Source organism: Catharus ustulatus, chromosome 2 (assembly GCF_009819885.2).
Source record: "Catharus ustulatus isolate bCatUst1 chromosome 2, bCatUst1.pri.v2, whole genome shotgun sequence".
Lineage (NCBI taxonomy): Eukaryota > Metazoa > Chordata > Aves > Passeriformes > Turdidae > Catharus > Catharus ustulatus.
In genome coordinates, this window is record NC_046222.1 from 109425098 (window position 1) to 109452411 (window position 27314).

General features: G+C 39.8%; 1 protein-coding gene across 1 annotated transcript in view; it reads right to left on the bottom strand.

The window, feature by feature from the left end:
* BCLAF3 (BCLAF1 and THRAP3 family member 3) overlaps positions 1-27314 on the bottom strand; it is a 38285-nt gene that overhangs the window by 5211 nt on the left and 5760 nt on the right. The window contains exons 2-10 of the mRNA XM_033052261.1: positions 18591-18662; positions 15338-15916; positions 14332-14994; positions 11868-12046; positions 11069-11183; positions 10816-10879; positions 9851-9969; positions 8036-8150; positions 4299-4394 (exon numbers count right to left, since the gene is read on the bottom strand). Of these exons, the coding sequence (XP_032908152.1) occupies positions 4299-4394; positions 8036-8150; positions 9851-9969; positions 10816-10879; positions 11069-11183; positions 11868-12046; positions 14332-14994; positions 15338-15916; positions 18591-18631 (1971 nt within the window). The 5' untranslated portion in view covers positions 18632-18662. The remainder of the gene's footprint in view (positions 1-4298; positions 4395-8035; positions 8151-9850; positions 9970-10815; positions 10880-11068; positions 11184-11867; positions 12047-14331; positions 14995-15337; positions 15917-18590; positions 18663-27314) is intronic.

Here is a 27314-nt window from a genome sequence, read left to right on the forward strand (position 1 = left end):
AGAAAAAGATGTGCAGAATGAGGGCACCAAAACTCAAAAGTTCATATTTACAGCACATGTAAAACTTTCAGTACACAATGACAGAAGCAAGCACAAGTGCACACCCTCTTCATTTATCATTATCCATGATACCTCATCCATGTATCATTCCTCAGACCATGTGGCTCAAAGAACTGGTGTACTGCACTTGCTGTTTAAAACATCTGACATTATCTTCCTTGTAGGAAAAAATGTAATGTACAACATTTTAACTTATTTTTCAACTGTTAATGAGGCACACTGCATCAACTAAAAACTTTCAGACAACACCTCACTGCCACTATCAAATTCAGCAATGCCAAGCCTGCAGTGGGGACACATTGAGTCTACAGAGTCACACTAACACAAGTCAGTACATATGTTTTTCCTAGAGCTTTAATGTCTGACAGTCTGAACACACAGGCATTCTCTATGCCTTTGATACCTCCACACTGGAATACTGCAGAGTAACCTAGTGTGGGACTAGGAGCAGAGGCCAAGAGGTATCAGAAGACTTAAGGGTGAAAGACATTATAAACACACAGAAGGAACATAGCAAGATCAACACTGATCACAGCAGCTAAAGTTTAAAAAATATTTTCATCCCTAGGCACTCAGATCACCAATAAAATAGGCAGTATAAATCTTTAGAGTAATAAAATACTTATTTGTTATAATTTTCCATATTTTTCCAGCACTGCCATTTTAAGTTTTTGAACAGCCACTCCAAATTTAAATAATGGGTTTTCATCTAAAACCAGAGAAAACCTTTTGATCATATAAATTCTTCCTATCTTTTACAAACACCTTTGAAGGGTAGGAGAAAACAAAGTATGTCACAGAAATAGCCCTTCTTGAGCATGACAAAATTCATTTGGTGAAATCTGTCTCCTTTTGACAGAGTAAGGATCACTTCATGAAAAATCACATGCTCTGAGGTTGCAATAACTTTAGTACCACTTTTTCCATTGTGTTTTCCACTGTGTGGGTGGTGAACAATAAAGAAAGAACTGTAGAGAACAGAGGTTTCTTTATGCAAATGCAGAGGTTCTGTTATTTCCCAAATCATTTCACCCACCTACTTTGCAGGAGACAAGTGAGAAGCTTAGATGGCCTCATCATTTCCCCAGGATTACTCTGATGGAGGACACTTGCAAGAGCCTATTCAATGCCAATCACTTTTCTGAAAAGTATCAGTGCAGGCACAAAGAATTTCCTTGCACTAGGTTGTATTAAGTGGGTCTATGCCTACCACAGGGAAAACTGAAGGGCACTTTAATGCTGGATTAATGCCCTGAACACAGAATTAAAAGTTCCCTTTTCCCTACTCCTGCTATGGTTCCCTTTGAGTTCATTGACTGGAAAGAACACTTGGTGGTCTGCCACTGCAAATGTATGACAATAAACAAGGGACCAGAACAAGTAAGGGATGGGGAGAAGGTGCAAGATATGGAAAACTGCCTTACAAACAGTTTAGAAGTTTCAACTCAAGCACCTACATGTTCTGTAAGTGGGGAGGGAAGGACACAGCAGTAATATTAATGTAGAACAGCATCAGTTGTAGACAAAACTAACAGATTATATATACATTTGGCATACAGACACCTCAGTCACACACAGATTATAGCAAAACAAGATAATCTAAAGTATGTGGAAAACATCAATAACTTCTGGTCTAGAAATAAGAAAGGAGTCTGCTAAAGTGGCATCTAGTTTTACATTAGGACTGTTTTATAAATGATGTTAATGACAATCCCTAAGGAGCCTGAAGCTCTATGAGCAAACACATATGGCTGCACTGAGTGTGACAGGGATGGAGTTAATTTTCTTCACAGAAGCATGCATGGTGTTGTGTTCTGGATTTGTGACTAAAACTGCACTGGCAAAACACCAGTGTTTTGGCTATTGCCCAGCAGTACCTGCACAGCACCAACAATTTCTTCTCTTCCCTTATGCTGCTGCTCAGCAAAGACACCAGGGTGGGCAAGAAGCTGGAAGGGGACACAACCAGGACAGGTGGCCCAAGTTGAGCACAGGGATGCTACACACCACATGATCTCCTCCTAAGCAACAGAAACTGAGGGAAGGGGGTTTTGGAGCAAGCAGCCATGGCTTGAGGACCAGCTGGGCATCAGTCACCTTGTGACAGGTGGTGAGTGACTGCATCACTTTTTTCTTCACTATTTAAAAATGTCTTCATCTCAACTCATGAGTTCTCCCACTTTTGCTCTCTGTATTTTCCATCCCATCCTGCAGGGAAAGGAAGGGAGCTGAGGGGAGGGTGAGCAGCAGATGTGTGGTGCTAAGCTGCTGGCAGGGGTGAACCCACCACAGCCAATAACACACTGGACTTTTTTTAAGCACTAAATGCAGTTTAGTTTTAAAGATTATTTTGCATTTACTTACTTAAAGGCTGATTAATGATTCAAGGTAAAGGGTCATTACAAAAAAGACCTTTTAAATTTTGTAAGACTTCTCCAGATGCTTTATAAGATATTTTAGAATAGCAGTTTTTTCTTTTCCCAAAAAGTTTAACATAGTGCAGACCATATGTTTTTTTAAAACACTTAGTAGTCATCACTTTTTGCTTATTAAGTTTAAATATGCCCATTTTATATAGCAAGAAAAAATTGTGTGGGGCTTGATTTTTTTGGGAGAGGGGAAGACAGAATTGAATTCCATATGGGTTTTTGGGTGAGGTTTTTGTTTCTTTACATGTTGTTGTTCTTTTAAATTATTAGCCAAGAAAGTTCTGAATGTAGAAGATAGCCAAGTCATCTCCATTGCACCAACAGCACAGCAAGATAAGAACTCTGTTGTGCAAGAGGAATTTAAATGTAAAAACTTAAAGAAATTAAGTCAAATCAACACCACTGTTTCCATGGCAATGACAGAAGTGCTATACACATAAGCAAACTGCAGTACAAGTGCATATGCCATTTTCCCTATAAATATTAAAGCCAGGGGCCAGATCACTGGTACTGCAACATTCATATATACGTGAGGTGACAACTTAAATGGACACTCTCCTGCTTGTAGAATCAGCAGAACTGCAGAATGATGTAAATGAAAGGAGCATCTATTACCAACAATGCCCCAGGGATCTAGCAGCCAGTGCTAGATTTCTCCATCACCTGGAGGCTGACAATACAAAGAGGATACAGAATAACAGGCTTCAATCTTCTGAAGTGTTGAAATAGTTGTATCGGGCTTTGAACACTTTGAACTGTTTTAACCTAGAAAGAGACTTTCTCCAGCAGAATAAAGACAGAAGATTTTGTTGGTGTTAGCTCAGCTATGTGACAAGGTTGGGTGGTAAAGCACACTTAAGTTGAACAAAGTCTTTTTATCCAACAATTCTTATGTTTTGGTGGGGGTGGGAGGAAGAAGGGAAAAAAACCCCACAACCCACATCTACACTTCCTCACCTTTCAAAGTTTCAGCTAATTAGCCATTAAAATTTTACCTCACTATCTGAAAAACAGGAAAGGTGACTATTCTGCATATTACTTTACTCTTAGGAATGGATGTTAAAAATGTAGGGGCAATTTCAAGGTAGAAAATTAGTTTAAGTTGTTTTAGATTTGATTAATACTTTTCTCACTTCAACAGCTCTAACTGGACCCATGCACAGCATGTCACTGTCAGCAAAAAAAAAAAAAATTTGGTTTTTTGCTGAACCCAGGATATATTTTACAATTAGAAGGCATTAAGAGGCCACTGCCCTACCTGAGAAAGAAACAATTGCCATCTCTTTACCCTCTTGAGGCCCCAAGAATAAATCCTCACTTCTTTCAAATTTTTTGATACATAGTTAGCAGTATGCAGGGTATTCACAAGACATTATTTCCTCAGAAATCCCTACATGAAAAGGTTAATAAAGTAACAGTAATACAGTTTTGAAAGTAACACAACTCATGTCTTCCTGTCTTTGGAAAAAGTTCAGGCTTCTGTCACGTGAAGGAAAAAAGTTCAGCAGCTTGGGTTTTAGACAGATGAGTTTTCTAGTCATTGTGCAATTCCTGCAATTCTTACTCCTGACTCTGCAGTAACCTATTTATTTCAACTGCTTGCAGACAACACTGGACAAGCCTGCTCAATCCACTGCCAGCCCTCTTACCTACTAAAAGCTAAGCCTCCCATTAATCCAACAGAAACAACCAGGCTTTGACACTATTTCCTGGCACTTCATACCTTCAAAAGCATGTCTTGAGTTACCCAACTCAACAGGTTCAACAACAATTTTATATAACAAACACCCTATAAAAAGTGATCTGTACCTTAAAGTGCCTTCTGATGGGTCCTGCATTTTCAAGGTGTCCTCTAATACGTCTGTGGGGGTAAGTGTCACTTGGTCTTGAAGAATAGTAAGAATTCTAGTAGGAAAACAGTTATAGCTTCATGTTACTAAATTATTCAAGAAAAAAAAATTGTTCAGGTTATGCTAACAAATATTGCAACACTTTCAGTCTTGTAGTGTTTGACACAATGTCACTATTTGAAGGACCAGGAGTAGCAGGAGCATTGGCTGAAGGGACAGCAGAGCTCCCAGAAGCTAAAGAAGATACAGACCTCCTCCTGGAATGTCATCCTCTTGGAGAGATCTAAACAGCTAACAGCCCAATAAAGGTTCTCCATCCCTCCCTCCCTCCCTCCCAGATGCCTGCACTTGCATGTATCAAGTGTAGCACACAGGCTGCTACAGCAGTCATGGTCTGCCTCAGGAACAAGGGCAACAAGATTGGTACTCTGCACCTCCTGGCTAGCACATGGCCATCACAGGTTAGTGTAGCACAGACACACCTCCACAGCAAACAAACAATCTGCAGCACATTGAGGTCCTTAGAAAATGCTACTTTTAACTCCTTATTTCAAGAAAGCATTTAAGAATTGCTTGACTGCCACAGCAGCACAATTTCAAAAGCAAGTCACATAGACAAATAGTATTGAACTTGTGTCAACACACTGAACAGCTGCAATCAAACAGCTGTGGTTGCCTAAAACAGAGCACTCCTCCAGCCACCGACCTACCTGCACATTTTGGCTCTTTTCCAACTTCCCCTATGATAGCTAAAGGATGCCATTCTCATCCCTCATTGCATAGGATCACCAATATTTACAGAAGCACTGGCATAGACTTGCATGTATTACATTATAGTCCTCTATGCAGACAGAATGAACATGCTAATGAACTCTTAGCAATCAAATAAATTTGTTTATGGTCCACTCTTGAATAACCACAGAAGCATTCCAATGCTGTTGAACTCTGTTTTCATAAAGGAAATTGCATCAGCTTGAAATATATTTTAAAAAGAAGAGAACTCTCCTGAAGTATTTTATATATACTAATATTTAATAATAAACGCAAATGTAACTTTGCTATTCCCAGAATTTCTGTCCTCTAACAAACTACCAAACCTTTCTGGCAAAACTGTTAATAATGATGTGGACAGAGAAGGGGCTATAAACATAGTGGAATGATGCTAGAACCCAAGATAACTTTTAACTAGGATTTAAGTTAGCCTTCTTTTTTCTTTTTATACTATATTACTGCCTACAAGTCAGCTATTCAGCTTCTTGCAATGCCTTGACAAGAAGATATTCAAAGAACAAAAAGAGAGAAAGAAAGATTTTATTGAGATCAAAATGGCTTTTCCAAAAAAACCCAAAAAAACAAAAAAACAAAAAACCAAAAAACCCCAGGAACTTCCCCAGCTCCCTTCTTATTCTAAGAAAATAAAAACACTCCAGAAAATCAAATTAACTTTCCACATACAATATAATTAAATCATGAAGCTCCCAGCTGAAGTACACTTTTCCTTTAAGCTGGGAATCCAGCAAGATGAAAAAAAGTTTAGGAAAATTTCCCATTATAGTTCAAAATAAACCTCTAGGAATGAAAACAAAGCTTGTCTTAATTAACTCCAGATACAGCCCTCCCTATCCCTACCTTTCTTCAGGCTAAAGTACACTCCCAGAAATATTAACATTAGAACTACTTGATGCAAATTACTGAATATTAACATCATAAATATTATATTTGATTATTTAACGAAAGTTTTTGATTTTTCTACTTGTCTGCAAACCAGCTTCTGTAAGGCAGACCATGAAGACCATTCCTTCTTTAGGATGCCTTGCATTTTCAATACCCATGCCTTCACAGCTACAGTTGTTCCAAAGGAATTACTCCTTACTGCAATGCAGGACTTCCTAAAAGCTGCATATTTGAAGTTCACTTTTAAATATGAAAATTCAATCTTCCTGAATCTTCACCACATCTAACAACAACTCAGTGTCTTTTTCAAATCAACCTCCTTTCTATTTGCAGTTACAGTATTACTGTGGTGAGTTGACCCACCAATCAGCTCTACCACTCCCTTCCTCAGCAGGGCTGGGAGTGAGAAAATAAAATTTAAAAAACCACATGGGTCAAGACAAAAAGGCAGTTTAATAAAGCAAAAGCAAAGACAGCACACAGAAGCAAAGGAAAATGTAAGATTTCTTCTCTACTTCCCACCAGCAGGCAATGTCCAGCCACCTCCCAGGAAGCCAGGCTTCAGTACACAGTGGTTGCTCCAGAAGACAAACATCACAACAACCAATTACCTCCCACACTCTCCTTTCTTTCTGAGTTTTTATTATTATTATTTCCTTTCTCTTAGCTGAGCAGATGAGATCATATGGTCAGTTTTGGTCAGCTGTGCTGGCTATGTCCCCTCCCAAGATCTTGCCCACCCCCAGCCTAGTGGGTGTGGGGTGGAAAGGTGGGAGAGGCACCTGTGATGCCCAGCAGTAGCCAAACACTGGCTGTCAGCAGCACCTCTCTGGCCACCAACACAAAGCATAGCACTGTGAGGGCTGCTATGGAAAATGAACTCCATCTCAGCCAGATCCAATGCAGTTACTCAACAAGCCATTACTTGCTTTGGGAGACCTGAATCTTAGTCTCGAGTAAGTACTATTTTTTACCATTAAAAACTTCTGTTCCTTTATACTGAAGGCAAAGCAGCTACATTTGAGAAGTGACTACACGAAAGCTACTTTTGATGGAGCTCAGGGAAGTTTCTTGGGCTCCTGGAACCCTCTCCCATGGGGCATTAGTTACAGTGTAAAAAGAATGGTAACTTTTGTTAGTCTCCTCCTTATTTTGCAGTTGTCAGGAAAAAAAAAGTGGTTTAGAATTATACTGCACACATTAAAAAAGCTCTTCTGGTCTCACCAGTTCCCCAGGTTAAACAAGCGCAAACACCTAGAATTGACTACAATTCTTCAGAAAGAACTTTCCACAAGAAACAAATTTATTTCTACTGGACCTAACATTGTCTTGCCCACTTCAGTATTGAAGTACACCACAGAAAGAGAGCCTAAAGAATAATTGTCCAAAACTAGGTTTCATAAATGCAATACTCAAGAGATGTGATATTCCATTGTTTAACTTTCATCCTCAGGAACATTTTCCAGATATTTCTTGTTATTTCTGTGATTTGCTCCTCATTTTTATTTTAAATAAGTGGTTTTCAGAACTTTTATCATAATGAAGAGAAAAGAAACACTGTTTCAATAACAATACCACCTACACAAGAATCAGGCCTTCCCTTCATACCACTGACAACTAGAAAGCAGGAGAGTATTATTTTTCTCAAACTACTTAGCTCAGATTATCTGCTCAATAACAAGGCCTTCTATTTTATCATTTAGGTAATTACACCATTATGTAGAAGAAATATGATATTAGACACAAACTTCCTTTATGAAAAGGAGTGGTATCAAAGCAGTTTTAGCTCAGATGTACTCATCTTTGCTTCAAAAAATACCCAAGGCAGTCCTCTTGCACTAGAACTGTGAAATTATGAGTAGTTTTATTGTTGAGCACAGACAGAAGATAAAAAAGCCTCACTCAAAATTTAAAAGGGCAAACCATCACAGATTGTTAAATTTACATCGGCACAGACAATGCAGCAAAATATGAATTATACATTAACAGTGCAAGAGTTACTATTTCTACTTTTAGGCTTACCAGCTGAGGTCTCCCAATAAATTTCCTGAAAGGTGGCTTAATGAACTTCATAGGCTTTTGGAAACCATCAACTTGAGATGTTTGTAACTTTGAAAGACTGCAGCTTTGCTGATTCCTGATGTGTGAGAGAGAAAGTGAGAATAATTAATATCTAAAGCAACAGCATATCAACACCCTGCATTTTAAAGTAGCTTATTCTAGCATCTGTATCACAAGTGCAAAGTGACAGCTTGTAAGTAAATTTTCCTCGGAAAATCAACAAGTTCCTAGTCCAAGCTGAAACTGCACAGAATTCCATAGCAATCTGTATTCTCTTATGCAATGATAAAGGAGCAGAGACTGCTCCTGGAATCCCGGCTGTGGAGCCAGGCTCGCCCAGCCCAGCCCAGCGCCGGTCACTGCTGCCCTCCGATGGTGGAAACGCTTCCTGCGCCCGAGCACTCCCAACTACCGCTGAAAGTTGAACTGAACTTGTCCTTCCACGACATTCCCCACCCCACAGAAGCTCTAGATGGACAGCTACATCCTCCAGTTTCATCCTCAGCAAGCAGTTGATTCTGGCTTTGGGCTTTGCTTGCTTGTTTTTATGCTTTTGGTTGTTTTGTTAGATTTTATTGTTTGGTTTTTTACCAAGAATATTGCTAATACAGATGCATTCACAAACTTCTAAATAAAACATTAACCATGCGAAGTAACCACCAGAAGTCAGAATGTGTGTTTTACAAAATACACAGAAACACTTTTCATAGCTGCAAAATAAAGGAAAAAACAACAATGCACTTATAATAAGCTCAGAGGCACTGCCAGTATCTCATGTGAGCTACTACAGCCTCTCAACCTCAGGAAAATTCTACATATCATTCATGCCATTACTGCCCTCAGCCCACATTTCCCTGACAGTGGAATCCCTGACAACAAACTCCACGAGAGCCATATTTGGTAGGGAAATTCACATTTCTCACAATAGATAGAAGCAAGTCCAGGGATTGTTTTCCCCACTCGTTAACCTTTTTTTTTTTTCAAGAATCTCAAATACAAGAAATTTCTTCTACAGTTTCACAAGTCTGTTTTACCAAATGTGTGTATTGCCATTAGCTGCTGTTAATGCCAGACTTCATTTAAAATGAACAAAGAGCAGCACACGAAGAACAATCTGCATAAGAAACTATGATTGCTGTGTGGATACATTTTATTACACTCTGGAAATTCATTAATCAACATTTCTACCAGCAGTCCCTCTCTAATCAACTGACCTCACAACAGCAAAACTGGAACAAGATGACTGAGGTTAGCAAACACCTTTGGGGCAAAAGCCTTTAACAAACCTGTTGGAGGAATCCATAGGAGTAAAACACTATTCCAAAAATCTAAGTTTGCAAATTCTCCAAGAATCAGAAAAACTCCAGTTATTTGCTGATATTCCACATTACCACACCAGTAGGGCAACAAAACAATATAATAATCCTAGAATGCTTTTAACTGCAAAATGAAGGAGAATGTTGTTACATGGCACACTGAGGAGTTTAAAAATACTTAAAAACTTTTCCAAACTGTCTTTGTCCTCTCTTCTCATTCAGAACTACAATTTGTGCTTGCTTTTCATTTTTGCCCACTGCAGTTTAATCTCTTTCAAGGTAATACCTCATGACAGAGTAGTTTGCAAGGTATGTCAGTTGAATTTCAGGCCCAGTCAAACTTTTAAGAGCTAACTGTGGAAAAGAATCACCACAAATGTGAACGTTACTGTGGAAGGGCCCAAAAATGAACACACAGGGGAACTTAAGGCTTGGGCCAACAAGATTATTTGCTCATTACCTTGGAGTTACATCATCTACATGAAACACTCTCTCATCTTCATTCTTCAATCTCTCTTTTCTTCTCCTTTCTATATCATACCGTAGATCATTTGGATCTTCTAACACTCTTACAATGTTCTAGTTAAAAGGAAGGGTTGAAGCCAAGTTAGCTGCTAAGAACTGAACACCAACCTGATTCTGTCCTTCAGGGGCAGCATCCTGTACATAACCTGTTAACATAGTTCAGCTGTCTGCACATAGGACAGGTTCACATCAACCCAAGGATCTAAAATCTAAAGCAATAAAAAGTGGTCCTAAGCAATTATCCTTCCTTGCACCATCTGCCTTTTTACAAGTTTCCAAATAGCAGTGAACAGAGCACTAGAATTCTGCATGGAGTTGCCAAGGCAGAAATACTCATTAAAGTTTCAGTAAATCTTAAGAAGTTCTACCATGCTTAATCAAGGAGAATCTCCACGTACCTGTACTATAGAAAAGACATGGTAACTAAATCACAGCAAGCAGATCAAAGGGGAAAATAGAAAATCTTATGACCCCGATGAAAGCATGGATAAAATAGCATTCTGAGGAATTATGTGGACTTTGAGTCATTGTAACATTAGGGTAGAAGAAACATTACGGTTTTTTGTAACTTCAGAGGAAAACCAAGAGCCACATATCAGTCAGGGACTCAGTAGTTACATTATTTTAAAACGGGGGTTCAAGCAGCATGAATAATCACACTCCAGCTGCTCTTGGGAACACATCTGCATTTTACTGCTCAGTGAACACAGTACACTTGCATCACTGTGGTATCTGTAAATATGCTCAGGTGTGCATTTTTTCCCAAATACTCAGAATTACTGCTGGTCTTCACAGCATGTAAAAATTATGTTCCAATAGCAAGGGGAAAACATTGCTTACATCTATAATGTATCTATAATAATAACTTACTGCTTGCCAAAATTTAAGCAATCAAGGTACCTGGAAAGATTCAGATGGCACAGTTCGTTTGTTCTGAAGTTCTGCTAGAGACATGTCAATCCTCCTGGAACACAAAAATACTGCATAAAAAGAAATGCCATCACTATAAAAGCAAAGTATTCTTGACCAGGCCACAGAACATTTTAAAGACGACAGGCACGTAAAAATAATGAATAAAAACCTCACACTGTGTAAAGTGTACTGAAGATTAATTACCTCAATGCAAATAAATTAAGACCAAAAGTTCAGTTACCTGTGAATTTCTGGATCCAAATGCATTTTAACTTCATTTGTATTTGCACTTGATTTATCCTGAATTTTTGAGAACCGCTCATGCAGAGTTATGTCAGAAGATGTAAAATAATTTGCTGTGAAGAGATATTAAATACAAGAATGTTATTTGCAGTACTTGAAATGCACAGTGGGAAAATCTATCTTTTATAAGATTAACTCTTAAGGATACCATGACAACTCTACTGAAATGAAATTTCAAACTATTTCCACTTGCCGTTTAATATTCACAAATGAAAGATTAGGCCAGCCAACTTAGACAACCTTTTTTTATAAGATTAAACTCAATTGTCAGCTCTACCATAGTAGTACTCAAATTACTTGAATCTATAAAGTTCAACACTGAACATAATGCAGCTGCCTAACACTAATCTGAAAATTTAAAGGAACTATACTAGAGAGCTGTGATTACAGCAAAGCCCCTTTCTTCCTGTCATGTTTACTAAAACAAGCAGGTTATTCTACCATACAAGCATAAAATCATTTTGATCTTTAATCTTCACAATACTGCCTCAGTTATGCCCTGAGACCTTCCTGCAGTCACAACTACTTTAAATCCTGAACCTACATTTTCCTTAAACAATACAAAAGGGAGCCAAAATACAAATTAAACCAATGGCAAACACCTGAGATTTACAGGGACATCATAGCCAAACCATCAGCTTTGGGTTTAGTAATCTATGTTTGTAATACACAATGTATATTTATATATGTAATATATATATAAAAGCAGATACATATACTCCAAATATTACAGCCACCTTTAACTTGATGAATAATTGTGATTATTTCCTGAGTAAATTCTTTTGATGGGTCGTTCTCAACATTTTGTGTTACAGATTCCATGTGTTCAAAGACTGGATGAAAATTTTCATTTTTTCTACCAACAGCAACCAGATCATGGGACATCTGTCTTTCTGTAGTGTGACTAGAAGCAGTCCTGGAATAAAAAAAAAAGTACAGTTTACTCTAAAGCAAATATTTAAATCTGAAAACTTGAAAGAGACTAGTAGAACAAAACAAATAAGAAGTTCATGCTAGGAAATAAATGGGATTAAAAGCCAAAGTCTCATTTTGTTCCTTTTTTAAATTAAAAAACTTGTAAGGCCACAAGGAAGAAAATCTATAATAAAATATGAAGAGAATTTCACTCTCAGGAATCTTTGTTTCTGTGAAGTATGCAATACAAAATTTGTGAATTTTAAATTTAATTCAACTAGGTTATCAAATCTAGATAAAATTATAATCCTGATAGACTTCTTTAGAATTCTAAAAGGCAATTATGCCTGTGTTTTGTTTATAAGGAGTTACCAGGTAATTTTCAAGAACAGTTCAGAAATAAGAAAAAAAGTCTCACATCTTTGGAACTGAATCATCACTTCAGCCTAGTGAAACAGCAGTGAAACTGCTTCAGTAGTAGTGTGTGAACTCAAGAACGTGCTTACCATCTTTTTGCAAATTTTTACTCATTCTAAATAAGTTTACACCCCAAATGGTTGCACTGCTGCTCAAAAATTATTTTGACAAGAAAGCCAACACTTCAACAACCCTACTGTTCTTGCTGCAAGGAAAATGCTTGTCATTCCAAAAGACAAATTAAGGACTCTAAGAGCTCATGTAAAAGCTTTTAGGATGAAGACTTTCAATTGTTCATTCTGCAAAGTGATTTTGTGCCTAGCCATGCTGTATTAGAAGCATACAGGACTAGAATTTCATACAAGAATTGTATCAGAAATAGCCTGTAGCAGAAATCATCTATTTTCCCCTAGAAAAATGGGAATAAATGCATGCAAGAAGGAATCCAGCAACCTCGGGCTAAGATATTTGAATTATCTACCTGCTCCCCAGGTTTATAAAGAAACTATTCTTCTTAGCTGAGTCATTTCAAGTCAGGTGTTTCTTAAATGCCTAAAGTAAGCAGCATGAGTATTCCAAATCACCAGCTTCCGTAAAATTAGTGTTCTTATATTTGAAAAAATAAAATATGTAGCACTTTTGGCTGCACAAGCAAACTGTCCATACATTAAATTAGCTGTAATCAATGCAGTAGTTTCTTTGGTCTGCAAACAGCTATTATGTCCATTGTGCATGACCTTCACAAAAACAGCAGCAAGAGGCTCCTAGATAGAGGAAACATCCTTTGGGTTTGCAACAAAACCCCACAACTTTCCTTATATTACCATTCAGGAAGTCAAACCCTCATCCTAGCCCAATTGTGGGTAATGGGCATTACTCCACCTCTCTTTGCTCAGTCTTTAATATGAGCCCCTTAGGTGCAGTAATTTGTCTTTGTAACTCTCTGCTGTATTACGTATTTTTGAAATACTGCAAAGAGAAGGAAATTTATATAGATGTTTTACTTGGGACAAGAGGCAGAATACCTTTAAAATGAAGGCTGATCACTTTGGAAAGCAAGGTAATCTCTTCCAAAAGCAATTACTACTAATACAAGATATTCTGGCCTCTAACAGCAAGACAACAAACCAGAAAACCCTGCAAGAACCTCTCAAAACCAAGCTGCTTGCTCCCTATCATGTACTTGCCATCTAAAATTTCACAGTACTGCCACTTTTTATTCCATTGCAGCCAGCACTAGGAATGCTAAATGCAAACACAAGTATTACACAGAATACATTTGTAAGCAGACTGTACTGCTTTTCAGCTCTGATGCCTCAACAGGTTGCCACTTTGTTATAACAATAAATGACAACCCAGAGATCTCTCATTTGTGGCAGTTTTACTGAACTCGATACCTTTAATATCTGAATATGTGCTTGAGATTTATGCATTTAAAGGTTAGCTGATTTTTAGAAAAAAGATGGGAAGACAGTTTAAAAAATGCCATCGTATTTCAGATTAAAGCACTGGACTGGGCTTTTCTGCATTTAGGTTTCTGTTTTTTTGAGGGTTTTGTTTTTAAATAAAAATAACACGTTTACTTATCACAACCAACTACTAACTACAGATATTGGGCATATCTACTCTTTCTACTTCCTACATCTGCATAAAATGTTGCTTTTGGTTGGTTAGTTGGTTTTGTTTATTTTAATAGGAGTTAAACAGTTAACTTGCCCAGACAGAAAAGTTGCCATTTTAAAAGAAATAAAACTAAAAAGGTACAATCATAGTTTGTCCTGGTTACATCCTAAAGAAACAATGCTTCCCTCCAATGCTCATAAACTGTAAAGAGACAGGAAGAAAGCAGAGGTGAAAGAAAACCAATACCTGTACTTGGTCACCATCTTCTTCATATCCACTTTGACTGTGAGATGTTCTCTCATACAGTTGGCATCTGACATTTTCACATCTGAAACAGTATGATTTGCATCACGCTGGCTACTGGAGGAATCTACGTTTTTCCTCAATTCCCCATCTTTCCTCACTCTTTCATTCAGTTTGTTTTTAAAAGATCTCAGCTCAACATCTGCTTTGGAAGAGTTAACACAAGCATTGCAGCCCTTCTTTGAACTGTATTTAACAGGTTCTTCAATGTGCCGTTCAGTCCGCCTCGCTCTGCCACCACTGAAGTAATCCAGCTCTTTGCTGTTCCGGGCACTCTTGGAAGAGCTGTACTTCTGCTCTTCCTGCTTCACGTACTTCTGAGCTCTGTCGTCTGGAAAAGCCTTGTCCCCGTCCGGATGCCTGCGCCGTTTGTGACTGTACTCATAGGCTATCTTTGGGACAGACCCCCCCAAGTATTCCCTCTCGGCTGACCGGTGGGACTGCACACCCGGGTATCTTTGCTCCTCCTTTTCTTGGCAGGGTGGAAAAGAACGTTCTTGCTTCCACTTGGAATTCCTTGCTACATCTCCACCGTCATACCTCTCCATTTCCTTAGCCCTTTTAGACGCGTGCCCATATTCTCTGTAATCGTGATCTTCAGGATACCTGTGTTGACATAAAGCAATTTACACTTGCACTAGAGAAGAAAGTGAGAACTTATATGTGCAGAATGTTGGACAGCAGAATGCGTGGCAAGTTAACCCATAATCCCTCGCGCCAAGGTACAGATGTGCAGGGGCTCTTAAGAGGGAAATATTATCCTTTCATACTCTAGCCAGCAATACGATTTACTTAAAAGACAAATACTTCACTATTACCAGTCGCCCATAATTAAACTACAAAGTGGCCAAGGTGTTTCAAGGTGGTTATCTTCAACTATAATGAAAACAGACTTTCACTTGAGGCTTTACACCACAATACCCAGGGTTTAATTATTTTATTCCTATACCTCTTCTGTAAAGAGCTCCTTGCCGTAAATTCATCAGAAACTCTTCTGGGTGACTGACCATACTTCTCTTCATGTAACCTCTGGTGCCTCAAGTCATCTTCATGCCATTTTCTTTCAAGTTTGCATGAACCCCCTAATGGTCTATGAAAAGGTTTCATTCCTTTTTCATTTCCAGTGACTTTGTAATGATCAAACATGTATCTGTCCTCCATTTTGTGCTGGTAAAATGGACGATCATGCTCTTTATAAGGCATTTCCGAGTATTTTGGTGGTAACTGGCATCTCCTATTGTTTTCAGTCCTTTCAGATGAATGTGTTCTGTAGGGCTTATGACTGTAAGCATCTTCCACGGGAATTCTTTTCAGGTTTGGTGAAGGTGACCTACGTTCATACATTCTCTGGTGGTTATTTCCATGAGGTGCAAACCTGGAATTGCTTTGTCCATACTTTTCATCCTCTGTTCTCCAAGACATAGACTTTTTGGGGTCCTTACGAAAGCTTTTATATTCGCAGTCATAATTAACGTGAGCATGCCTTTGCCTATGGTGCTCTGGAGTTCTAAAAGCTGGAGATAAGGACCTAAAGCAAAAATAAAATCCACTTTGAGTAGTTCCATAAAATTAAATCAATTTCTTAATGAGAACATCTATTTCCTAAGGAAGTAGAGTTTAGTACATAATTTTAATCAGCTTGTAAAAAAACTAACATCAAGATATCAAAGTGGCATTTTTCTGGCTGAGTACCAGGCATACTTTTTAGACTGTAGAAAGTTTTCATAGTAAAAATACCCACTTGAAATTGTAGTAACTCAATCATTTTTGTCTCTTTGAAGTTTTTTACTTAAAACTAAAAATAATTTCATATACATGAAGTTTCCACTACATTGAGAACAACTGTTATACATATTTTTACACTTCTCAAGCATTCCCCATCTTTTTCAGTGTGAAGAGGAAAAAGGGAAGGGAAAAAGGTATAAAGAAATTTAAAAGGGGAGGAAATGCCTTTTCAGGTTTTCTTTGCATGCTAAAACAACCTTCAAAACTGAAAGACTGAAACATTACAAAATATATTTAAATTGTCATACAGGTAGGCTTTTTCCTGCAGAAAAAAACAAGTTTCAGAAAGATGCTTTAGCCTTTTGGATAATTGTATGTACATGTTCACACATGTATACACACACAGTTCCACACTTACTGCAGCTTTTGCAATTAATAATTCAATTGCATCACTCAGCTCTGCATTTTCATCTACAGTTACAAAAAATGATGGCAGTCTCTTATTTTTAGCAAAAATCTCCTTAAAATAAAGAAAAACCAACACAGGCCAGTAACAAGAACCAGAAAGTAATCCCAATTGTAACAGTTCTGTTTGTATTCAGGTATTCACTGCACTATTCTTGACACACTCTTTCATATAAAATACAAAAAACTGTTGGAGTGTGAAAAACAGAGGCCTCTCTGAGTCTCTCAGAGAGAGAACAGTATGCAGAAATTGAATTAAAGATTTTAGAGAAATTAAATTATATTAAGCCACTCATATGAAATAGAGGTGTAAACTTAAGCAAGTATGTGTTTTAAGTGTCTTAAAGGGCAAAAGCCTTAGAATCTAGTGCAAAAAATAAGTTTCAAAAACAAGCTGCAGTGAGAGCTCAATAACATAGCTCTGGACATAATAAAAATATAGTAAGAATATTGCTTACATTCTTCAGACAGAACAGATAGGCTATATGCACAAATTATACACAAACTTTCATATTATAGAACCAGAATTCTAATGGGTTTAGAAGAAATGCTTCAGATTTGTGTTTTTAGTCCATTGGGTAATTTGTAAATAAGAAGTCGTGCACTGGGGAGAGACCCTCTCCTCTCTTGTTCGCTCTCTTCCTCCACCATCATCATCATCACTACTATCAAAGAAGAAAAGAACAGAAGACAGACCAGGGAGCATCTGCCTCTCAAGACTCTGTATCAGGCTGCAGCTTCTACTTCTAATCAGGACTCTATGCCAAAAGCTTTTAGCATAAACTGTAACACTTGGGACTCTCTGCCATTTGAGACTGCTGTGCCTTTACAATAAACAACTTCACAGCAACTAACAACTGCTTTGCTCTTCTGAAGATACAAACCCATAACAACCCCAAACAAAAAACAAGTTGAAATAAGCCACTTCCTTTGTGCATGTCTTGCAAATGAACAGTTTGGCACAACTATTTACTCCGTTTCTGCAAATGAGTTCAAACTGAGAACCACAGATGTTCCTAAAACCATGATGGCCAATTTCCAACAGCACCCACACTGCGGTTGCCATCCCATGTTGGTCTGGTTAGGGTTTGCATTTTAATGAGAGTTGGGGCTGCCCTTACTCAAATGACATTCACAGCTATCAGTCTAGTGGACATAGTTAGGATTTCTCTTTTTAAAAACAAAAGAAGTAAATAAAAAAAACCCACACATTTTTGAGTTATTCAAACTTCCTTGGTCTTGATTATCACAGCTTAGTCTGTTTTGAAGAGATGCCCAAAACCAGCAGTAATTTCACTTGATATCATATTCCACCCTCCTGGTTTTAGCACCTCAAATTTACACTGCAAGTCTTAAAAATGAGGCAGGTAACTCCCAGCATGAAGTAAGCTGGATGTTATGCTGGTGACAAATGTCAAAGACACGCTACTAGGCTAATGTCCAAGGAGAAGGGCAACAACTCCCACATTTCCACATGTTTTCACTCTGTGTTATGCTGCAAGGCATGTCTAACTGTGCTAAAGATCAATTTACAGATCAGCCCCAAACCTCAGAAAGTCCGAAGTGTTAGAACTAGGAAGCTTTTTTTTTAAAAAAAACAACAACTAGGTGATTTTTTTTACAGCTCCTCCCTGTAAGCCAAGAAGCGAAACAAAAGTGAGTTACAGATATTCAGTGCACAAGGTGCTGCTTGAGTAAAAGTAACCTTAACTAGTTAGGAGCATGGATTTTTTTGCTTAAGGTAGTCATAAATCCCAAAATACAAAAGGTGAACAAGGTTCTTGGCAGACTGCAAAAACTGAACACCTCCAGCTTAAGAGAAATTGTAATAAAATCTTAAATTGGGAAAAAAATGGTAGTTGCTCAGCTTGTACAACAAACTACAGATTACAAAACACACTTCACAAATTGCTATTCTGCATGCAATTTTCTTTCTTTAATGCAGGTTTTAGGTATTAATTATAAACCCTTATATAGAGCTACATTTCAGAACACAAGCTGTAGATATTTACCTTGGTTTCCATCGTGGTGATCTCGATCTAGATCTTGTCATCTTCTCTCCTGTGTTTATGAGTTTCTTGAAGCTGTAAAAATTATATCATTTACTAGTCTGATTACAAATTGCAACAGGAAGTTTTTTTAACAAGTGTAGTTAGTACTAGAAGCTTCAAAGTTAGGGTGAAGTCTATTCTTAGCATGTTTTGCTTCAAAGGTAAACTTCTAATACCAATTTTAAGGTAAACAACCTTTTTTCTCTAGTTGCTGATCTTAAAACGCAGTATGTTTTCTTTATAAAGATTTAAATATTTGATCATTGTTTCATTTTTCTTTCCATTTTGTAATGCTGTCTATTTAACTTGCTATCAAATGCTAATAAACTCATAAGCAAGCTGCAGCAATGAAAGATGAATTAGTATGTGCCGAATGATGTAGATTGATAGAGGGGAGAAACAGACAGCTTTAAAAATACAGTTTCTAAAGGAAAATGGTTTTGCATCAATTTATATATCCTGAGGTTCATATACACAGAACTTCAAATTTGTCATATACACCAAAATTTTTACATGGTTGCAGACTTCTTGCAAGCTAACTACTCCATCACAACTGCTAGGTCATCACATACTCCATGCAAACCAAACCAGATACAAAAGATCACTTTTTTTCATTGTTGTACTTCACCTGTTAATAACCCACTAACTAGACACACATTAAATATAAATTGAATGCACTATGAAAAAGCTCCTGGCAACCCTTCTCATAAAAGCTATGAAAGAAAAAAAAAATACCTAGGACCTTTAAAAAAAGTGATGTAAGTATATACAAACGCACCAGTAATGTGAATGGTGAACAGGAATTAAATGATTGTTCATTATTTAGCAAACACAAATGATTAAACACAATGATTACTGGGTTAAAACTGAAGTTTGGACCACATACTCATGCCTACAGCTTTTAATTATCCCAAAATGCTTTAAAGGTCAGAAATATAGATGCAAAAACAGATCTATCAACAGCTCTAAAGTTACTGAACAACCAACCACTTGAAACTGAAAGAATACACCCAGGTCAATGCCATTCTATATATGCTATGGTATTTTCTGTAATTATTTGTTCAGACACTCAGAGATAGAAAACCAGTCTGAGCTAGCAAACTATGGCCTTTTTGACACTCCCAGTGCTCAAAAAATTCCTTTAACTGTATCCTTTGCCTAATGAACTGAAATTGAAAAGGGAGAAAACCACACAAGCTTTAAGGCATGACCTGAAGTAGTGTGTACCCACATGCCTGACCCAGCACCCCGCACCCCCCAGTCACACTGGTTGCTCAAAGTATCACAGCACACTTCTGCTGCCTACCCCACAGGCAGGCATTAGTCAAGCCATCTTCTAAACTAGAAACTGCTCATTAAGTTGCACCGTAAGCTGACCAGACATTTATTTGCAAGATGTAGCAACAGCTGAGTTCTGAAGAAAAACCTCTAAAATTTTTTTTTTGCTCCACAATCTTTTCATGTAACAAAGCATGAAGTTGTAATTGCTGCAAGGGATAGCAAAGCAACAAGAATCCAATACCAAAGTACCCCAAGGACAAGACAAAGCATTTGTTCTCTTAACTCTCAAATATGAAGTTATCACTGGCTCTTAGATCCTAAAGACATATATTCAAGGACTAGATAGCATGAATTGACTTCAAGCCCTCTGCTTACTTGAAAGTCATACTAGCCAAAATTAGATATCATGCTCCAATGCCAGTATTCATTATTTTTCAAATAAAAGTAATATTGTGATCAAAATAATTTCCTGTATTTCACCCATTAAAATATGCTTTACAAAGCAGTATTTCAGAAACAAACAAACAAACAGAAAATAAAACACAAAACTGTAATCCGTGGGTAACACTTTTAAAAATGTGATACATCTCCAACAAGCTTCAAAGATTCACTACCACCATCTCTTGTGGTAAACTTTCAGAAGTGACAGTGTTTTAAATGCTGACCAAATTCTTTCTTCCAACCTTCCCTTCAGTTCTGAACTTGATTCCTAATTTTCAAATGAGTATGTAAACTCCAAAAAGACAAAAGTACCATTAAACTCCACCCAATCATCCATACAGAACTTGATCTGCCAGACTGATAAAGGCAGAAACTGAGCAAAATAACAACCAATTCCTTCTTCTTTCTGAGACTGGCTAAACAATCATGCCTAAAAGCGTGAGAAAGACTCTGACAGTATGTCCTAGGATCTTGCCTTAGGATAAGGAGGACTGCTGTAATTTCCAATGATGACATTCCTTTTGTTTAGTGGAAAGAAGTGCTCACCTAACACACCTCCTAAAAATGACCCACGCAATACGATTTCCTCACAGAGAAACACATCATATAAAGGCAGCAGACACTCCCCCCAACAAGACTCCCACTGTTAACACCAATTAATCTACAGAGAATTTGTAAACATTACTAAATCCAGGTTTAAGTCACCTCAGCTAGACCAGCAATATGGTTCCATACCAAAAGCAAGTTTTTTGTAGGATGGTATCAGGCAGCAAGCCTGCCTGTAGCAGAATTACTTGAATCAAGTAAAGGCCCTACAGTTTCCAAGTCAGGCATCCAGGTGCCTCTGAAAATGCAGGTCATGATGGAGCAGAGGTGCCAAGACCTGGCTGCTCTGGGCTCTGAATTTCTCCAAGATGCTCAGCTGTACTTTGGGAGACACTGTCACTATGAAAACATGAAGAACTATTTTTTAACTAAGTAGCATTATTAGGTTCGGAGTGCTGCTAGTGTTTGTTACATTACAACAATAAGTGACTCAGTGGAAGAATTACCAGTAACTGTGCTTAGATAGTTTTTAAATATTAATGGGATTCACACCTTTTATTTTCTTTCCCTTGACTTTTGGAACTTGACTCAGACAACTTCCCTCTTGGGAGAAATGGCCTCAAGCCTGCTACTAGCTCTCCTCTGATTCCACCCTTGGGATATTAGTGTTTTGACAAGTACAAAATTATTTTACAAACCTGAAAGGAGTATCTTGAAACAAGTAACTCAAAAATGACCAGAAATTGTATGGGATGTGCCAACTTGAACACATGTTCTTTCAGAAAGGCCACAGATTTTTAACTACTTGCTCTCCTGAACAGAACAATCATCTATCTCTTGACTTTCTCCAGCATGAAACAAGAAACCACAAATTATTGCAATCATCTAGCTGCACAGAAGGGAACTGGAGCTCTTTCTAATGCAGGGTACCCAAAATCAGTAAGCCCCAAACAGCTAAAACCCTGCAGGTAACAGCACAGATTGAATAGCAGCAGTTAACTCTCCTGGAACAGACCACAAATGCATGGACTGCTTTACATGACTTTTTAGCGCCTTTCCATCATTTCATGGAACAGATCATGGAAGAAACACACAAAGAGCAAATCAATATTGATAGTGCTCATCAACAGGGAGGTGCCCTTCAGTGCCTTTCACCTGCAGTGAAGGAGATGTCATCTGCCACCCCTTTCAGAGGGATTGCCTAACCACCACCACCACAAACCTTTCAGAGGAGAGAGGGACAAGCAGGTCTCATAGGCTGGGTCCCACAGTCAACAGGAAGACAGATAGACTCCTACTGTAAAAACTACCCACATCACTATTCTCCCTCTCACTGTCCCCAAAAAACATAAGAAGCAATTCCAAGCTTTTCAGTGACTGCCTTCTAGGTGGGGATCAATCAGAAGCTGCATGAGACACGCCAAAGTCTGTATTGCCGTATGTCTTGTGTCCTGGTTTAGGGTAAATTTGGGAGAAAACCTTCAAAGGAGGTTTGCCCCCAGGAAGCAAACTCCCCCAAACAGTTCAGGAAGAAATTTCCTCAGAGAGAAGTGGAAAAAGCCTGTTTATTCAACAGGCAAAGCACTGCCCAGCACAAAAATATTAACAATACCAAACAACAAAACCTCTCGCCACTCTGAAGAGATGACAACTTCAGAAAGTCTCTCTCCTGTGGCTGGGAGCTCAGCTCAGTCTGTTATCAATCCCTCTGGTGCTGGAAAATGCTGTTGCCCAGGCCAGGCCCTGGTGGCCACAGGTGTGAGCTCCCAGTGCTCCACCAGGTCCCCAGTCCAGAGCAGGTTCAAATAATTCCAGGAAGAAAAAAAAAAACTGTCCGGGGAACTTCTTTGCTTCAGTTAGTCAAACACTAACTAAAAGCAAAGGAGAGCTCTCTCCCACTGTCCATTACAGCAACACAGTCCCAGAGATGAAGCGATGGAACTCCTATCTCTATGTTTTGAAAACAACCACCTCAGACATTCCACCACTTTTCCTTCCCCCACCCCCTTCACTCCCAAATCCAGCCTTTAAAGGTACAAAACTTATTTCTGGGCTAAACAGATGAATGGGGATACAATTCAACATGACAAAAGTCACTCCAGAACAGAAAGACAGGTGTCTGCTAAGGAAGGTAAGAGCCTCTCTTGAAATGAAAAATGTAAAGCCCCTCCCTGCAAATTATTATAATTTTGAAATTAAGAAGTTCTCAGGCAAAGATATGGGAATAGGAATAAGAGTTATTTACTAGGAAAATAAAAATAAAAACATAGTAATACAAAAAAACAAAACACTGACAGTCAGAATACAACTTAAATAAACTTTCTCATTGGTGCAACAATGGGTCAATATTTAAAATCAGACACCAACCGGTCCTTGCCAGGTCCAAAGGAGGCTGCCCAGGTCATGACAGGGAGTTATTTCAGGAAATTTATACAAACCACTACATTAGCATAGTGTGTTTCTTCTGCTGGCAGTTGATTGTACAGCAGGGCTTCTTCGGCCCGGGTCACTTGCTCCTGCTCCTCTTCGTCAGTGAGACCACAATTTTCACCTTCTGGACAGTCTGTAATTATCTCCAAAATCCCAAGGCGATTCGGGTTTCCAATACGGGCGCATTGTGTGATGAGGGCAATCCACTTGCTCCATGTGGTGTTGGTGGCGTGGTGGGTAGAGGGAACCTTTCCTTTGAACATCCACCCCAGCACTGGTAGTCGGGGTGCCAGGAGGAGCTGTGCTTCCGTCCCAATCACCTCTGAGGCAGCTTGGACTCCTTCACAGGCAGCCAAGATCTCCTTCTCTGTGGGAGTGTAGTTGGCTTCAGACCCTCTGTAGCTCCGGCTCCAGAATCCCAGAGGTCGGCCTCGAGTCTCCCCAGGCACCTTCTGCCAAAGGCTCCAGGACAGGCCATGGTTCCTGGCTGCAGAATAAAGCACATTCTTTACCTCTGGTCCCGTCCTGACTGGGCCAAGGGCTACCGTATGAGCGATCTCCTGCTTGATCTGGGCAAAGGCTTGCTGCTGCTCAGCATCCCAGTGGAAATCGTTCTTCTTACGGGTGACCACGTAGAGAGGGCTCACAATCTGACTGTAGTCAGGAATGTGCATTCTCCAAAAGCCTATGGCACTTAGGAAAGCTTGTGTTTCTTTCTTGTTGGTTGGTGCAGACATCGCGGTGATCTTATCGATGACCTCAGTGGGGATCTGACACCATCCAATTTGCCACTTTATCCCCAGGAAAAGGTCCTTTGACTTTGCTTTTCTTGATGGTGAAGCCAGCTCCCAGCAGAATCTGGATGATCTTTTCTCCTTTCTCAAATACCTCCACAGCCTTGTTCCCCCACACAATGATGTCATTGATGTATTGCAGGTGTTCTGAAGCCTCACCCTTTTCCAGTGCAGCCTGGATCAGTCCATGACAGATGGTGGGGCTGTGTTTCCACCCCTGGAGCAGACGATTCCACATGTACTGCACACCCCTCCAGGTGAAGGCAAACTGAGGCCTGTACTCTGCTACCAGAGGAATGGAGAAAAATGCGTTGGCAATGTCAGTGGTGGCATACAACCTTGCTGCCTTGGACTCCAACTCGTACTGGAGTTCCAGCATGTCCGGCACGGCAGCGCTCAGCGGTGGAGTCACTTCGTTCAACGCACGATAGTCCACAGTCAATCTCCATTCTCCATCAGACTTGCACACGGGCCAGATGGGGCTGTTGAAGGGTGAGTGGGTTTTGCTGACCACCCCTTGGCTCTCCAGCTCATGAATCATCTTGTGGATGGGGATCACGGCATCTCGATTCGTCCGGTACTGCCGGCGGTGCACTGTTGAGGTGGCAATTGGCACTTGTTGCTCTTCCACCTTCAGGAGTCCCACTGCAGATGGGTTTTCTGACAGTCCAGGCAAGGTGTTCAACTGCTTAATGCCCTCTGCCACTACAGCAGCTATTCCAAAAGCCCATCTGTATCCCTTTGGGTCTTTGTAATAGCCTCTCCGGAGAAAGTCTATGCCTAGAATGTGCGGAGCCTCTGGGCCAGTCACAATCGGATGTTTCTGCCACCCCTCCCCTGTCAGGCTCACCTCAGCTTCCAGCAAAGACAATTCCTGTGATCCCCCCGTCACCCCAGCAATGGAAACACGCTCTTCCCCCACATGTTCTGATGGTATTAGGGTGCATTGTGAACCAGTATCAGCTAATACCCTGTATTCTTATGGTTCTGATGTGCCAGGCCATCAGACCCACACTGTCCAACAGACCCTGTTATCCCACGCCTCTTCCCGGCTACAGGCAGGGCCCCTCTAGCCCTGGTTATTATTTCCTTCCTGGGCATAAATAGCAGAGGTTCTTTCAAGTGGTTCTGACAGATTATCCTCCCTTCTGTAATACCCTGATTATGGGAGGTTGAGGCTACCTTCACTTTAGTAGAACTCCTTTGGTTAGTGTTTCCCTCCCTGAGTTGACACACCCCTGCTGCCAGGACAGAAGTGGGTTTCCCATCCCCTTTTCCCATGTCTTCCCCATGGTCATGCAAAAAGAACCACAGGTGAGCTCGTGGGGTGTACCCTCTCTCCCTAGCTGGGGGACATTGGGCTCTGACTTTGGGGTGTGTAACTCACACTGGTGCTGCACCAATCTTCCTCATCTCCTCCCTCATCTCCTCTTTAAACTTCTCTTTGAGTTCCTTAACCACAGCAGAGACATGAGCCTGCATGGGGCCATTGATCATACTCTTGTAATTCCTAAGCTTGCTGGTGACAGAGCCCACCATCTCTTAGCTGTTATCAGCATTAATCATTGCAATGAAGGTGGTGTATTGAGATGATCCCAGGTTTGCCAGATTCCACAGCAACCGCCCTGTGCATCTGACCTTGTCAGGGTCATTGTCATGCTGTCCATCCCTCCCAAAGAGTACCTCCAATACTGCCACTTCTCTCAGCTGTTGGATCCTTTTCTCAAGGATCTTCCAATGCATTCTATGGTGGTGCTCTTGCATTCTCTCTCTGTGGACAAACCTCTCTCTCTCATGCTCATTAAAAGCCACTCCCAGAGGGAAAGGGGCCCTGGTTCTCTTACAAATACCTGATCCACACCTGAGTCAAGGTCCCAAATTCCTCGCCTCAGTACCATCCAGTTGCACACCTGTTCCCATAAGCTCCCAGACCCGAAGTAGCCAAGTCACAAAAGTCTCACAGCCCCATTGTACAATGTCTTTTTGCAGATTATGGAGACTTTCATAAGACAGGGACTCGCTCCCCTGCTGGTTGCAAGGGCCCTCCTTTCTTATCCTTATTAACTAGGTGCTTTAAATAGACTTCTTAGTTTCCACAGGGGTGACTGTTGCTGGCTGTGAGTGCCTTTGCAGTTCAGCTGGAACCTGGACGGTTATAACGTCTGTAGGTTCCACTGCTGCACCATCAGACTGTCCCTCTTCAAGGTAGGGGGAGAGTTCCCCACCTGGGGGGGTGTATTCCTTCAGCACCTGGCATATCTTCTCCTCCCTTACCCCCATCCACTCCAGGTGGTTTATTTCTGGGGTGGGCTGTGGGGCAGGGTCCCTAGTCTCTGGGGTAGTGTCAGGCTCTGCAGCAGCATCCTTATTTCCTGGGGTAGGTATCAGGGTGGTTATCCAAGCCAATCCTTCCTTATCTCTGAATGCTAAATAGAACAGGCATGTCAGCAACATCAGTATGATATCATTAGCATTTAGAGAAGATTTGAACCCTTCAAAAACTGGTGGGGTAGACACAAAAAGCTGGGTGAAGAGTTGGAAGAAAATTTTCCCCGGTGTCATTTCCTCACAACAGGTACCAAAACCATACAGTTAGTGTGATAGCTATGAATCCATGTGTCCACCTTCCAGAGAAAGTTAAAAATTCATTAATTCCTCACCTTATTACCCCATAAAGCAAACTGGGTAACAGTCACAGTTTTGATTTTAGCCATGTTTAGATAAGGGCCTGCAAATGGGAGAAATACAGCTACAACCACATGCCACCCAAACCAGGGTAAGCTAGACCACATGGTGCTGCCTAATGAGGTTTCTACATCCAGCACACAAAAACTGGGTTACTCAAGAACTGTTACTCCTTTTTTCTCTTGATGCTCTTGATGCCCTTGAGCCCCACATTGAGCACCAAAATCTGTTTTGAGTTGAAAGACAGGTGTCTGCTAAGGAAGGTAAGAGCCTCTCTTGAAATGGAAAATGTAAAACTCCTCCCTCCAAATTATTATAATTTTGAGATTAAGGAGCTCTCAGGCAAAGACATGGGAATAGGAATAACAGTTCTTTACCAGGAAAATTAAAATAAAAGTACAGTAATACAAAACAACAAAACACTGACAGAGTCAGAATACAACCTGACACCCTGTCAGTCAGGGTGCTGGTAGCAGTCCCATTAAATGGTGGCTGCAGTCCCCCTGGA